General features: G+C 28.1%; 1 protein-coding gene across 1 annotated transcript in view; it reads right to left on the minus strand.

Annotated features, from left to right (window-relative positions):
* The window catches only part of LOC113547809 (alkaline phosphatase-like), a 25,677-nt gene extending 13,657 nt beyond the window's left edge, over positions 1 to 12,020 (minus strand). Inside the window, exons 1-3 of the mRNA XM_026948324.1 lie at positions 11,397 to 12,020; positions 5,427 to 5,629; positions 1,604 to 1,805 (exon numbers count right to left, since the gene is read on the minus strand). Coding sequence (XP_026804125.1) covers positions 1,604 to 1,805; positions 5,427 to 5,629; positions 11,397 to 11,487 — 496 coding nt within the window. The 5' untranslated portion in view covers positions 11,488 to 12,020. The remainder of the gene's footprint in view (positions 1 to 1,603; positions 1,806 to 5,426; positions 5,630 to 11,396) is intronic.
* Positions 12,021 to 15,182: the final 3,162 nt, after the last annotated feature.

Raw genomic sequence — 15,182 nt, forward strand, 5'->3', positions numbered from 1 at the left:
AGGCTCTTATCTTAATTGCAGTCTGATGGGTTTGAGTACCGATTGCAATTTTCCTGAATTATTTGTATTTGTAATTTGTATTAGTTCGTCTCAACTATATTATATATATATATATTATTTTGTGCGAATCTAGAGCGATAAGAAAAAAAAATAAACCGAGAATATCACAGCTGAAAGAGATAAAGAACATCACGCGGGACAGTATGCAAAAATATGCAACAACAAAAAAAGGGAGAAAACCTCTCTGCGCTGTACTCCACTAGAAGTCGATATAGTGCAACTGGTCATTGAGTAGGTCACTGTAATGGACGTGTTTTATAGACATAATTTCAATGATAAATCATGGAACGCAGACGGCCTGCCAGCCTTCATTGTACTTATACCTATATTTTAATATATATATTTATGTTGTTAATAATTTATTTTACTATTTTCAATTCAGTATGTTGAATTAATTAACACCGCAAACATCGTACTAATTATTCTAGTACTTAACTATACATTTGATAGACTGCCAGTCTGTTATTGTTATATATATATATATATTTATAAATTATTACAGAAAGCAATTTATTTTACTACAAGTAATACTACGGAATAAACTATGCATTATATTTATATAATACAAAGGCAATACTGGCAATAGCATAAAATGAATCTAAACGTGTTTATAAAATATAACAAAACACTATAGGTACGTGATAAAATAATTTTTAAATCCAACGAAATAACTAAAATCGTTATTTGCTGTTTAAACATCCAATTTGAACTAAATTTGAACTTTTCTATAATAATGTTCACAAAAAAATCAAGTTTTTTTATTTTTAAATTGAGCCAAAATGGCTGCAATTCGATCTTCCCCTTTTTAATGTTATGATTAACATAATATCTATTCATCTATTTTACTAAGGATAGTTATCTATTTTTAAATAATTAGGCAACAACTATAACAATATTCTGATATGATATCCAAAAACACTATTTGGAACGGTTCCAATATTCTGCAGTTTCATTTGTTTTATTTTTATTTCTCGTGGTAATTAACGATTCATAACCGAGTATAGATTGATTTAATTTCGTGGTGTAAAATTTAAATGTACTTGCCAATAATATTATTACTACAATAAAAATTACTGAAAAAATTCGAAAAATTTTAAAGTATAAAATATGTTTACAATTATAAGCATCAAATATTTAATTTTCTAATTAAATATAGTTATAACACATAAAAATATGCACACATCACGTTATGACTATACGTGTTGTATATAATATGCAAAGGGGATCAAGTTAAGTTAATATTGAATTCAGTTAATATTAATAGTAAAAATAATTTTTACCCACTAAGTTTAAAGTTAATATGAAAAAAAAAATATTAACTTTAAAACAGTTTTTAACTTTTTAGCTAATTTACTAGTTAATGCCCACACGTCTTTGATAACAATATGTATAACAGTATAAAGCTCGTATTTTTTGTATTATTTGTGGGTATTGTTTAAGTATAGTACTCAAGAATCAACATAATCTTATTTATTACAGTAAAAATGTTATATCTAACAAAAATTTAAAAAAATGTTTAATATTAATTTAAAGTGCATCATACCGGTACTTTTTCCAGCATCTTGTGCCCATGTGGCCAACGACTCGAGTCCAATCCTCTGCGAGTTGGCATTGTCGCAGTAATTTGTATCGTTAATGTAGTGATTTGCGTCCAGGCCAATAATCTTTTGATTGACCTTTACACCAGTGAACATTGCAGTAGCCGAACTCGCTGCGTCCGGCACTTGTTTGTTGACCGAATACGTCTGAAACGCAAAGGATGACATCATGCATATATTAGCCAATATAATATAATATATTATATTATTTTATGGTAAGCGTGTCCATTATTATTATATTTTCGAAAAATATTTTTCGAGACACATTTTATTTATTTTTTTTTTAAGAACGGCAAATTTCTACAAAAATATTATAAACTCTTTGCTGGCCAATCGATATGGTATAAATAATTAGCGATATTCAATAGTCTCGTTTTTAAAAGAATTTATTAGTATTAACTTCAATTTTTATTTTTAGAGTTATACCAATAAATACTGCAGGTATTGTATGTTATTCACACATTACCACATGCTTAAATTTCTCAATTTTTCACTTAAACCCAACTACTTATTGTAAAAATAATTAATAATTTATGCGCATCTATAAATATACACTAGTATTTAAAATTTAAATAAATGAAGTAGTGGACCAACATTTTGAGAAGTACACTTAATGAATGTCATTTCACTTCAATTAACTATCCTTTAAATATTTAAAATTTGGACAAAAAAATATTAAGTATGTAATCATATCACTCTAACTCCAACCTCTTTAAAAAAATAAAATATAACACAAAAAGCAAAAATAAAAATCTAAATATACACAAATATGGTTCATAAAAATAAAGCTTTGTTTCAACATAAAATACACGCGCTAAACAAACATGCAAATGCAAAAAGTCCTTTGTTTATATAGTCTATATATAGGTACTTATGACTAAAATACAACTGATTTAAAATTCAATTTTTTTATATCGAAATATTTCGAAGAATAATCTGTTTCTGAATATGAAATTATAAATGCATTTTAATACCAAAAAAAAAAAAAAAAAAAAAAAAATGAAAATCCTAAAAAATAATAACGGTAAATAATGGTAAGAAATATTGTTTTGTAATGAATTAAAATTATGTAAAAAAAATAATATCAAAAACGATAAATGAGCGATTAGGTGCTGATTAAGAATACTAAATGACATGAAGGCTATTTACTAAAGACCCACGAGTGTTTTTTAGTCGATTGTCCGTCCCTGAACCAATTGCGTTTGTTCCCGTTGGCATATTTTTATGGACTGACATTATTTATTTTTTTAAACCTGATTTGGGCAAATTGTTTCTGTGTAACGAATGTACATAAGGTATGTCATTATGCTTTTTTGTTAAACGTATATTGGATTAATACTCAATGGAAATTATAAATTATATCTGAAACATAATAATTGTGCAGCCAAATCCCGAACGTGAAACGTTAGGTAGTACCACTTATTTGACAAATATTTCGTGCACAATCGCGCGATGTATTCTCAATGATAATACGTATTGTCCATCCATAAAAATCACTCGATACTTATACCTATCATAGAGTATAAAATGTAGCCGGATAACAAACGATGATCATTTCTACGAAAACGACCAAATGAGTAACCAATTGGAATGAGATTTTTCGTTGATTTTTAACAAGTAATAAGAAAATAATATTATGCGTTAAAACAATGATCAACTCAATATGCACCGATAGACCATAACACCATAATATTATAAACTATTAATTTGTCAAATGATTTATCAGAATAGTGACATGATTTAAGAAAAAAAGTGTGTACCTAAACGGATTGTCACTGTGGCGTATTTTATGGAAAACAAAATTAATAATTTAAAGATCTTATTGAAATCGAATTGTTCATACTACACTATAGTATTTAATGAACAACTAATACATATTATGTAATCAATAAAGTCGACTATGATTATTATATTGAAAAATCATAATATTAAATTTCTTGTACCGATAATGTATTTAAAATATTGCAATTTTTCAATTTAAATAAGAGGTTTGTAAATTAATATGCTTGTATCAATTGAATCGTAACAAATTTACATATTTTCAAGTATAAAATTAATTTGCAATAATGTGCTGTGTATGCAGCATCATTAATTATGATTTACACAGAATTACAGAAGTGTGTGTATAAACAACATGACCCTATATTTAATCATGACTAATTTTTTTATTTTTACGTGCGGCAAATAAAATTCACTTAGCTACTGTATTTATATTTACATAATATGATGACCATTATTAGTAGTGGATGGTATTTTTGTACAGTATACTTACGTGCGAAGTCGTAATACTGTTGTTAATTCATGTTTTAGTTAAATAAATTAAATATCGTACAATTATTACTGTACAGTATACACACACACACTTAATGATTTTTAGAAAAGTTGATTGAATATTTAATGGTGTATTTACATTAAAAAAAAAATATCGGAATAAAAATAGTCTCTACATAAAATAATATTATAATTTTCATAATAAAATAGATAAGAATTGTATTCTAAAATTATAATTTATAACTCATATAATATTATGATATAACGCAGTCATTATCTAATAACCGTTTGCCCTAAGTAGTAATAAATTGTAATGATAAAGCGGTTGCTGATAGGTTAAATTGTAAAAATGAATTTTATTTTAATTTAATTTAACAACTATAATAATTAATAATATGTTAATTTTCATAAGACTCTTGTTTATACCTTATTTGTTGAATAACAAATTTCACAAAAATAAACACATCGTCAGCTAAAAATAATTAAGATTACTATTATATTAAAACGATTTTTTTCTATGAAAACAATCTAATAATTTACTATTATGTTTCCCGAAATAATTATGTAAATATTTATGGATCGTAAACACGATCAGACGTTAAATAAAATTAATTTTAACATTAAGTACGCAGACGACAAATCGTATTTAAACGACAACAATAGCGGAAGAATGCGTTTATCGGAGGCACTAACGGTTAGGCGCCTGCAGCTGTGTAATATATAGTTCATATTATATAATTCCGTTTACAATATCTGTTAAAACAATTTTGCTATAATTTTATTGTCGTGAGTTGTGACAAAAGTATACGATATTACACAGAGAGCGTGTCACCAACATCGAGATAGTAGGGGATTTATATAAAATCGCTTCTTTTAATTCCTAACCCCAATAATAAATGTATGACAATTATAGGATAACAACAATGGTTAACAATAATCACATGAACCCATTGAAAATATAGTGACCTTCGTCGAAAAAGCGACTTGGTGACTTAAACGATTTAGTGACTGTTTCCGTACTTATAACGTATTGCATTAAACATTATTTTTATTTGATATTATTCGATCACTTAAGGACTACGGTCCACAACACTGTAGAACCCGTATATTCATTGTCACCGTAAATTGTATATTATATTATATTATACACCATTAAAATGTATAAGTTTATAACTAAAAAATAGCCACTTGTTCTTAAATTGTACATATTCAAATTATCAGAAAAATGTTTTGTTTAGAAATATGAAATCAAAAAGTTTGCTGTTATTTAAAAAAGTTAATACAAAAAAAATGATAAACAATGTATTTGTACGTATTTTTTTTTAGACGTTGATCCGTGGCAAAGAATTATGTACAAAACTTTTTGCTTTCTCTTTTTTATTTGTTGTTTAATGCTGTAGACCTACCCCACGTATGATATGTACTATATTGATATTTAATATTACATTAGTATTAGTGTAACCATTACGACCAAGTTTTTTGAAATACAGTACTCACTTTGAGCAGCCCCATGTGCGGAAATTTTTCGAAAGTCAATCGTCCGCTCTCGCCGTGCTTGTAAATTCTCGTGGCCGTTACTGTGTTCGGTCCCATTCCGTCGCCGATAAACAGGATCACGTTCTTCGCGACTTTGTTGTTGATTGCCACGTTTAGAGCTTCGTCCAACTCGGCCCTGCCCACCGATGTCCAATACGTTTCGTCTACATGATAACGTATTTATTCGTAAATTATTATGTATAATACATATAAGTATATAACACGCAAAATACATTATCTATAATATAGACCTATTATATACGGACTATAGAGAGTGGCGCGGACGAGTGATTCATTTAAGTGGTTACACATAAAATACCTGATTATGTTCTTTATTATAGTATATGATAATATGTAATGTTTGGATAACAGCATCGACAGTGATCAGTGTGATATGCCTATTGATTGAGTAGTTGATCGGTATTCGATAATTGTGTGACCTTTTTATGTACTATAAATGTATTAAATAAAAATATCTGTGATCCGCCGTTATTAAAAGATACGTCGACGTCAGATCGGAAAATCAGTTCTCTCAACGAGCATAATTTATTCACGAGACAACACAACTTTAGATGAAACTTTGTAGATCCGAGAATTAGTGCCTATACCATGTGAACGAAGAAACTTGTAGAAAGTTAGAGGAATGGTGGTGGTCTTATAAAACCCATTAACAATGTTAGGTACTTTTATCGTTGTGTTGGTAACTTATTTTAAGTTAATTATGTATACGACGATGTGTTATGATTGCAACAATAATACGAAGTGATAAATTAAATTATATCATTATTTTTTATTCAAATTAATTTTTATTTAATTGTGCCTATAGGTAATAATTAGGTATACAGTTTTCTTGATTAGGTGATGGTTAGGTGTATAGAATAAGTAATTGTTATGGATGTTATAAATTTGAATTCAATGATAAATCATTACATACCAAAAACAATTCTGAGCGAAGACTATCTGTTAGCTTATACCTATTAGTTATTACCATCTAATTTTTTTTTAAATATGTTTATAAATATAATATCTAAAGAAGTTTAAAGTTTTCACAAATAATATTTTAAAATCACAACAATATAAATGATTTTCAGTCTTCTTCGTCAAATTTTGAATTTTAAATGTTTGTAAAGAAAAATCGTGTTTAAATATTTAATACAATTTTTGTTTTAGTATGAACCACTAATGAGAAACTTATAAAAAAAAAATTTAACATTTATTACACTTTATTGTGTACACATTTTTTAAATTTTCGTGATTTACTAGTAGATGGATTTTGTTAACAACTTATTTTTAAAATTATAACAGAAAATGCAAATATAAACAGTTGGTTAACAAAGTATCTACGTTTATTTGTTTTTTGGATTTCAGCCAACTGAGAAAATTAATTTCATTAAAAACTGGTTTTGATAAAAATTCCCGGTTTTTTTTAATTGTTTGTTTATTTTTCCCAATTAAGATAGTATATAATATATCTTATTAAGCACTGGACATTTTTACCTTTGACTTTCTCCTTCTAAAAAAAGTTAGAATTAAGTTCACATTCCGATCAGAAAAAATATCAAAACTGAAAATCTTAAGCATTTTTATTGCACCAAAGGGATGGCAGACACGGAAAAGAAACACACTTCGTTGTAAAATCAATACATCATACAAAACTTGAGCAGAAGAAATATCTAATTTCTCATTCAGCAAATAAACATTACTTATAATACCTAATTATATAATAGAAATATAGAGTATATTTAAATATACTTTATTACTTTATTACTATCTGCATCGTAAAATTTGGGCGAACATACTACACAGTGTCATTCAATGTACTGCATTATTGTTTTATGTATCTTCATCGTACGTAAACTCGTCAATAAGTATATTATTCAAATAGATTCAATCGACAATCAATAAAACTAGATGATTTTTTAAATTTAGATAATATAGGTATAAATTGCACTTACAAGTGTTTTTTATAGTAGTAATAAAAAAAACGTAACGATTATATATTTCTTATCTTCATTTATGTGAGTACTAAAGGTATACAGTACATAGTATAAATAGCACTCTTATTATGTATAATGTTTATACAGATATTGTATTAAACATTCCTAACTAATAACATGCTTATATGGATGGGTATAATCACAGGCCTAAAAACGGTTATAATTTATTAGTATTATAATTATCTAAATGGTATAAAAATTCATTGGAAACTTTCTAGATTTTTAGCGGATCAATGAATGTATTGAATTTACAACAAAAGAACATTCTTTTTTGAAACTTTTGGGTTTAATGAATAAAGAATGCTTCAATCTACAACTTTGAGAATAGTTTCTGCGTGGTAGAAAATCGGATGTTATTGGCATTTTTCAGGAGGGGGGGGAGTGTTTAAGCAAAGATGTCGGGTTGGAAAGTTTAAAAATCGTCGGTAAAAAGATTATTAAGGAAATTCGGAGTTTTTTTCCAAAATTATTTGTTTTTGATAAATTGTTGTTGAAGAATTCTAAGAAGTATTGGATTTTTTACAAAGTATTTATATTAGTTTTTTAGAAATTATATCATATCCATAATATTTGTATTCTTTTAATATTATTTATATAAATAATTGAAATTTTTTCGATTAATATACAATAAAAGTATTGTTTTTGAGTGAAAAAACTTGAAAGTTTAATACTAATAATGGTCATACTAATAATAATAAGTTTCTTATACAAAAAATTAGAATAGGTATACATCAAAATGCAGCTACATAAACTATGAGTATAGCTAAGCGGTTAAGTGTTCTAGTTAAGTATACATTTTAATAAATTTATCAAAATCTAAAAAAAATTATTTTGTTGTTAAAAAATCATTTAATATTTGTTTTAGATTTCAATCTTGAAAATACAATATTCTTCAAAAGATTTATTTTAGGAAATTGAAAAAAATAATAAAGTTACATATATTATCCACACGTAAAATAAAGACATCTTCTATTTTGGTTATTTTGTTTTAATTTAAAAAATAATAATCGCAGACATTTGAAACATTTAACTATTACTTAAATTATTATTTTCTATACCGCACAATGCAATTTATTAAATATTTAGACTAATTTTAAGCTATTTATATGGACATAAGAAAATTTCTAATTGTATTATTTTTGTTTTCTATGGATGTTGATTAAAATGTTAATGCTGAGCCAAATAGTTTTAAAATGCATTAAAAAATCTCACATAAATTGTTATTATTATAATATTTTAAAAATACCAAATATATATTGGTTACATTTTTTATAGACATGCCAATTTTAATTTTTTTTAAAATTGGACATTTAAACAAAATACAACTAACAATTTTAGTTATTTTGTTGTAATTAAAAATGTGTTATTCATAAGGCTTGAAATATCTTTCCATTATGTACATTATGATGTATACTATACACGACGACAAATTAAAAATACATACATTAATTGTATGTTATTTATACAATCTATGCATGCTGTTCTAAAGTATTTATGTAATGATTTATCAGTTATTAATACCTATTACCTAATATTATATAAAATAATATTACAATAATTATTATATAATTTTTATGGTTTATTGTTGACAAAAATTAGTTCAATCAACCGTATTACTTAAAGAAAAATCTATTACTAATAGCTATATCAATTTATAATAAAATATCTGTTGATATTTTTTTTAAGAACCAACTTCAAGCTTAGTGCCCAGAATCGTTTTTCATAGGTTTACAATGATTTATCAATAAATTCAAATTTAACACATACATTACAATGACCTACTTAATATGATGAAAATAGTTGACACTTTCTATAAAACACAGCAAATTCTCCCGTTTTTCTAATTTAAAAATGTTCGAATATTTTGATTTCAAGATTTTTTTTATTATATATATGCCTAATATGTATTTACGTTATTGGTTATTTTATAGCCGGCAACTATAGTTTTAATTTAATAACAAGAAGAATGATTGTTTTTATAATTATTATATTTTATAAGAGGAAAATAATATTAATAGTAACCTTTAAGTATATTACCAGTATGGTATTATTAAAAAATTGCGATTTAACTTTAATATGATTAGAATAGTCGAAAAATATGAATCGATTTTATAGGAAAATGATCTAAGGTGTAGATAATGCAATTGCATCAAAAACAAAGCAGATCCAGGCATAATCATTCTGTACTGTATTATAAGTTTCGAGTGTATACTGTAAATTATCATTAAGTATAATTATGTAATGGATTTGTTAAATTTGAATTCAAATGATAAATATTATTACACGCGAAAAACGATTCAATCCCATTTTATATCAGAACCACCCTCAAAATTATTTAGCATTTTTTCTACTCTTAAAGATGACGTAGATACACGTAAAAAAAAAACAACAACAAACATAATTGTAAAACGAATTTTTACGTCATTCGCGGCTCCACGAAAATCTAAAATAATATTCAATTTAAATTCACCAACGACCAAACAAGTGTTTAACTTTGTTGGCTATAAATCGTTTTCACATGACTCGCATAACACTAGAATATGCAAATCCCATAAATTCCCCGTGTAACACTAAAATCCATACAGTATTCATATTATACGTAATATATTTATATGAAATATGTCACAATACACCTACGATAAGTCGATAATCTGTTAGCACGTGCCAAGCGCTACTGCGTTTACATATTCAATCACTATAATTGTCAGTATTACACTATTACATAGTATAGATTCACGTGTGCATTTGGTCTTTATTTTTTTAATACCGCTCTTTAATAACGCGCGTATATATTGTAATGTAAATGCATATGAAGCACTACACACACTGATTGCGTACCCGCGTAATAATTATATAAACGACAAAGACACTTGATCTTTTCGACCGTATAATACAGTAGTTTTATCGCTAATTGGACATGAAAACGAACATAGCTGCAAGAGAAAACGCGTTGTAAAATAATACAAACTTGTGCCGTTAATACATCGTATCCCGAGGGGAGAAGAGAGCGGCGTCATTTGAATATATTCCTAAGATCATGGTAATATCCCCTTCGTAAAGGGTTGATAAACATCTCTTTGTTTGTTCAATTTACATTTAATTTTTTTTTTCATTATTAATGTATTTTTATTTTCATTTTTCTTCAAACTATTTAAACTCAATATTTTAGGCTAATTATTCTTTTTTTTTTTTTTTAATGTTCTGCCAAACGACATGTACAAATAAACCAAACGTCGTACAAAATATTCTTACAACAATAAAAAGGGGAAATTTAAATATACATAAAAAAATTATAAAGTGTATTTTCATAATTAGCCGGTCGCTTTTCTATGGTTCGACGGTGAAATTGTTCGAATTACACCGCATCCAATCATTCTACAGAACTTATAAAATATATTTGTTTTAGTTGAAAATTGCATATGCCGTTCGATTTAGAATCAAAACGTCGTTATTATCTATACGCGTTAGAAACGAACGACGTAACGAACTTAGAAATAAAATCTTAATATACACATTTTTATATTATCACTTATAAATGTTAACTACATAATCTTTAGATTGCAGCTATTTATTAGTTTATTAAACAGACATATATTTTTTATTATTATTTTAAAAATTATAATTAACACTAGGTATACGCTTTAGACGTTTAACACAAATTATTTTTCGGCTGACCGTCGTCTGGTATTCGTGAGTAATTATATTGTACATAATGTTTGGAACGTGCCTCGTTCAACATTATTTTTTATTAAAACTGAGTGAAATTTTACAAAAACAAGTGCACATCGTCTTTAACCCTCCTTAGAACTTATTTTATATATATAATTTTCGGGATTTATAACTTACAACTGGAGCTTATACAGATGTATACCACAAGTAGCAAGACACATTTGAATAAAATATTTATTAATTATTATATTTTCGCTGGTTTTACCTTCGACAAAAATCCTGGCTGCCGTCCTGCAGTTAATCAGGGCGAGCGTGGCCACCAAAAGCTCGAGCCGACGACGACCCATCATCATCATGACGGCGGCGTGACACGATGATCGTTATATATTATTGCCTTATTGTATACTCAGCGATCACCGGTGATTGACAACTGTCCGCTGTTGGACGAAAATATAACGACAGCGATGACGATAATAATTTAATATTATATATATTATTTGTTTGACGTTCAAACAATTATAATTATTATTATTAATTACATATGACGAGCTCGCGTATAAAAGGGTTTATATATGTTCACGTTGCGTTCCGGACGCGTAAATTATTATGTAATAATAATTCAAAATTTTAATTAATATTAAAATGTACCGATCGTCCAATTTTGAACCTAATTTAAAAAAAAAAAAAACCTTTCTATTTAAATTCCGGTGAGAAACAGAGACTGAAAAAAAATTCGTATTCGAAACGGTTGGACGGCGAAAACGAAATCTCGGACCGACGTCGTGGCGCGTGCGTTTATCTTATTATCAAATACGATATCGTGTATAGAGGTACCTACGTATCACCGGTGCCGCGCGGATCGCAGTTCTGTCACGATTCGTTCGTGTCCGAAACCGATTTTTGTATCGGAAACCCACTCCAGCGGCGCATAGAATAGTACGCACGCGGACGGCGTGCCGGGACTAGTGCGCCTTCCACCTCCCACCAGCGCCACCGCTGTCGCCGCCGCCGCCGCCGAGGAAGCGCACGCCGATTTTGACGAAAAAAAAATGATAGTCCAGAGAAAAATCAACGAAATCCGAACTCTTTGCAGTAATTAGGGGGGAAGGAAGACCGGAATTCGCCCCTCCCCCCCCGGGAAGTAAATGGGTCGTGTTATTATATTATGTATATATTATGTCTTCAATTGCGTCGCCGATGCAGTTAACGACGATGCGAGGACCACTATACAGAATGATTCACTAAACATGCTTACCCCAATATTTTTCTTTATTAAGGGGATTGGAAGCGGTGACTTTCTGTCTTTGTCTAACACACGTGGAACATAGCTATACGCCTGACAAAAATTAAGGTACTTCTAGTTGTTCGATTTAAAATAAGTAAAGATGTTTTAATTGGTATACAAGTTTACTTTGCATCGGTCGAAGCACTTTTTCGATTGTTTTATTATTTAATATCTAATCGTTAATATTTTCCAAAAAATGATTGGCTAAATAATTTATAGTAGAAAAAGAGATTTTTATACGAAAAACGGAAGTTTTCATGTTCATAGGATGGTATTCTAAATAATTCAAAAACCCACAGTAAATTGAAAATATGTTTTTTAAATATATTTAAAAATTCCAAAAATTAGATTTTGAATAACTGTTTTATTGAAGAAAAAAAATGGGTGAATATGTTGGTAAATCACCCTACAGACGGATAGTTTATAATAAGTTGTTAACAGGATGTCTCATCGCGGTCGCTTTTCGTTCTCGTCGATAACTTTTTTCTCATTAATATTTTCTAAACACAAATTCTAGTAATATATAATGGTTCTAATACCGGTTACTATATTATAGTTATTAATACTTATTATACAATGATAAATGCACTTTAAAATTTATTTGTTAAAATAAACAGAATATTTTTACAAATTAATTTTTGACTAATTTTTTTAGCGTTTTGTAATAATAATAAAGAAACTATTAAATTAAAAAACCATCATTGATATGGTTTGTAATATTTTAATAGTTTAAAGTAAAAAAAAATTAAGGAAATTGTTAGGATCACTGTTATATGATTTGAATTAATGTGTAAACGAGTTTTATTTAGAAACTCGTGCCTAAACTCTTAATATTAAAAAAAAAAAAAAGATAGAAAATAATTTATTAGTATTTAAAACAAAAAAATTTAAAATTTAATCCTTGTCATACACGCATACACGTAAATTAAACCAGACTAAATTTGTCACTGGTTAAGACGCCGTCATAAAAATCCTCAATATTTTTATTTGAATATAGTTATGCCGTATATTTGAAATATTTTTTGTATACTTTAAAACGTATTTGCATATTACTCTGGCATAAGTCATTCAGAACCGGACAAGCAGTAACTATTAGACCAAACCCTGACTATGTGTCTACATACGTACATACATACAGTATATTAAAAAAGAAAAGCTAGAAGTAGTATATTTTATTACCGCATTTCTACGAATTTTTAGATATATCCATTTTATGTTAATTCGTTAAATATTGAATCATAATATATACTTAATATTATCATTAAGTCGTATTCGGATGGTTGGGCAGCAAGTATTAAAACTATATTATAATAGGCTGGATGTGGTGGGTATATACTCTGTATTTCTCTAATGAGAAGTGTACGTGTGTATAACACTTTACACTATTAGGCGATCCGCGACCGTGAACACGAATTACGGCGAAAACTAACGAGGCTAAACACCCTGTATGTGTATGTTTAATTTTTTTATTTTATATATATATATATATGAATAATATATCCACACGGCGTCAGCCGCACACGCGTGGGTTTCTCAGCGTACTCGAGTTTTTGGATACAATAACATTTCGAATGTTCAATAATATTTTAATAACATGTACGTTAGGTAGGACGTACACTGCATATAGGTACCTGCGCATATCATTATGTACGTTTATTGCCCGGAGCGCGACTACCGTCCGATTAGACGGCGAATATATTGCGTATAAACTATGATATACACTATACACAGTGTATAATGTATGGATATGAAGCATTATAATAATATACGTATACGCGTGTGTACCTGGCTCATGCCAACCTGCCACTCACTGCTGGTCGTTTATTTAGTGCTGATAACCGATCGTGCAATACATGCACACGTGCATCGCGGATTTTATTGCTTTTCGGCGTTGAACCCCCTCCCACACCCCTCACTCATGAGCACGCATCATCACAGTCCACTACCAGTGAGCGAAATCTTAAATGTCATCGAGTTTATCGCGATGCGTTACTGTTACATAATATGACGTAGGTACAGAGCGATTATTTTCACAGTAAACTGCATTTTTCGTTATTGAGGAATAATATTAACGTTTTTGAAAATATCGTTTTACTTCATAAGAGTTGTTTTTAATAAACGAAATGTTCAAAAAAAAAATTCTATTTTCACCACATTATTTTTTTTTGCTATTATTCTTACTATTTTTTTCTCGAAACATTCTATTTTTTCGGAAATAGTGTTTTTAATAAAGTATTTCAATTGTATACAAATCAAATTTAAAACCTGTAGCTAATTAATAATAAATATATTATTATTATTCATTATAAATTATTAAGAATTATTTTATTCGTATTTTATCGGAATACAATGGGACGCGCGAGACAGCCGCGTAGAATGTAGGTCTACTACGGAACTACTCTAGTGTCGAGTGGGTCTGAATGTCTGATTCCACTCATGATCGATTTGTTTTAAAGTTTACAAGCGCGCTTGTAATTAATCTTAGTATAGCAGTACATAAGTATAAGTATCTATTATAGATAGTATGCTATCTTTAATCGTAATAGTAAGTAAATAGTGAATTTAGTGATTATTAGTACTGTGATGGCGAATTGGCGACTTCTATCGCTAAACTATACCAAATAATAATACATAACAATAATCTATATATCTACGTGATTAACTATGTGACTATTTACAACTATCTACACTGATGTTTAGTCTACCGAGCATACTTGTAAATAATCATTGTCTGGTAAACAACATATTTATCACACGCAACTCAAA

The sequence above is a fragment of the Rhopalosiphum maidis genome, chromosome 4, assembly GCF_003676215.2.
Source record: "Rhopalosiphum maidis isolate BTI-1 chromosome 4, ASM367621v3, whole genome shotgun sequence".
NCBI classification, from domain to species: Eukaryota; Metazoa; Arthropoda; class Insecta; order Hemiptera; family Aphididae; genus Rhopalosiphum; species Rhopalosiphum maidis.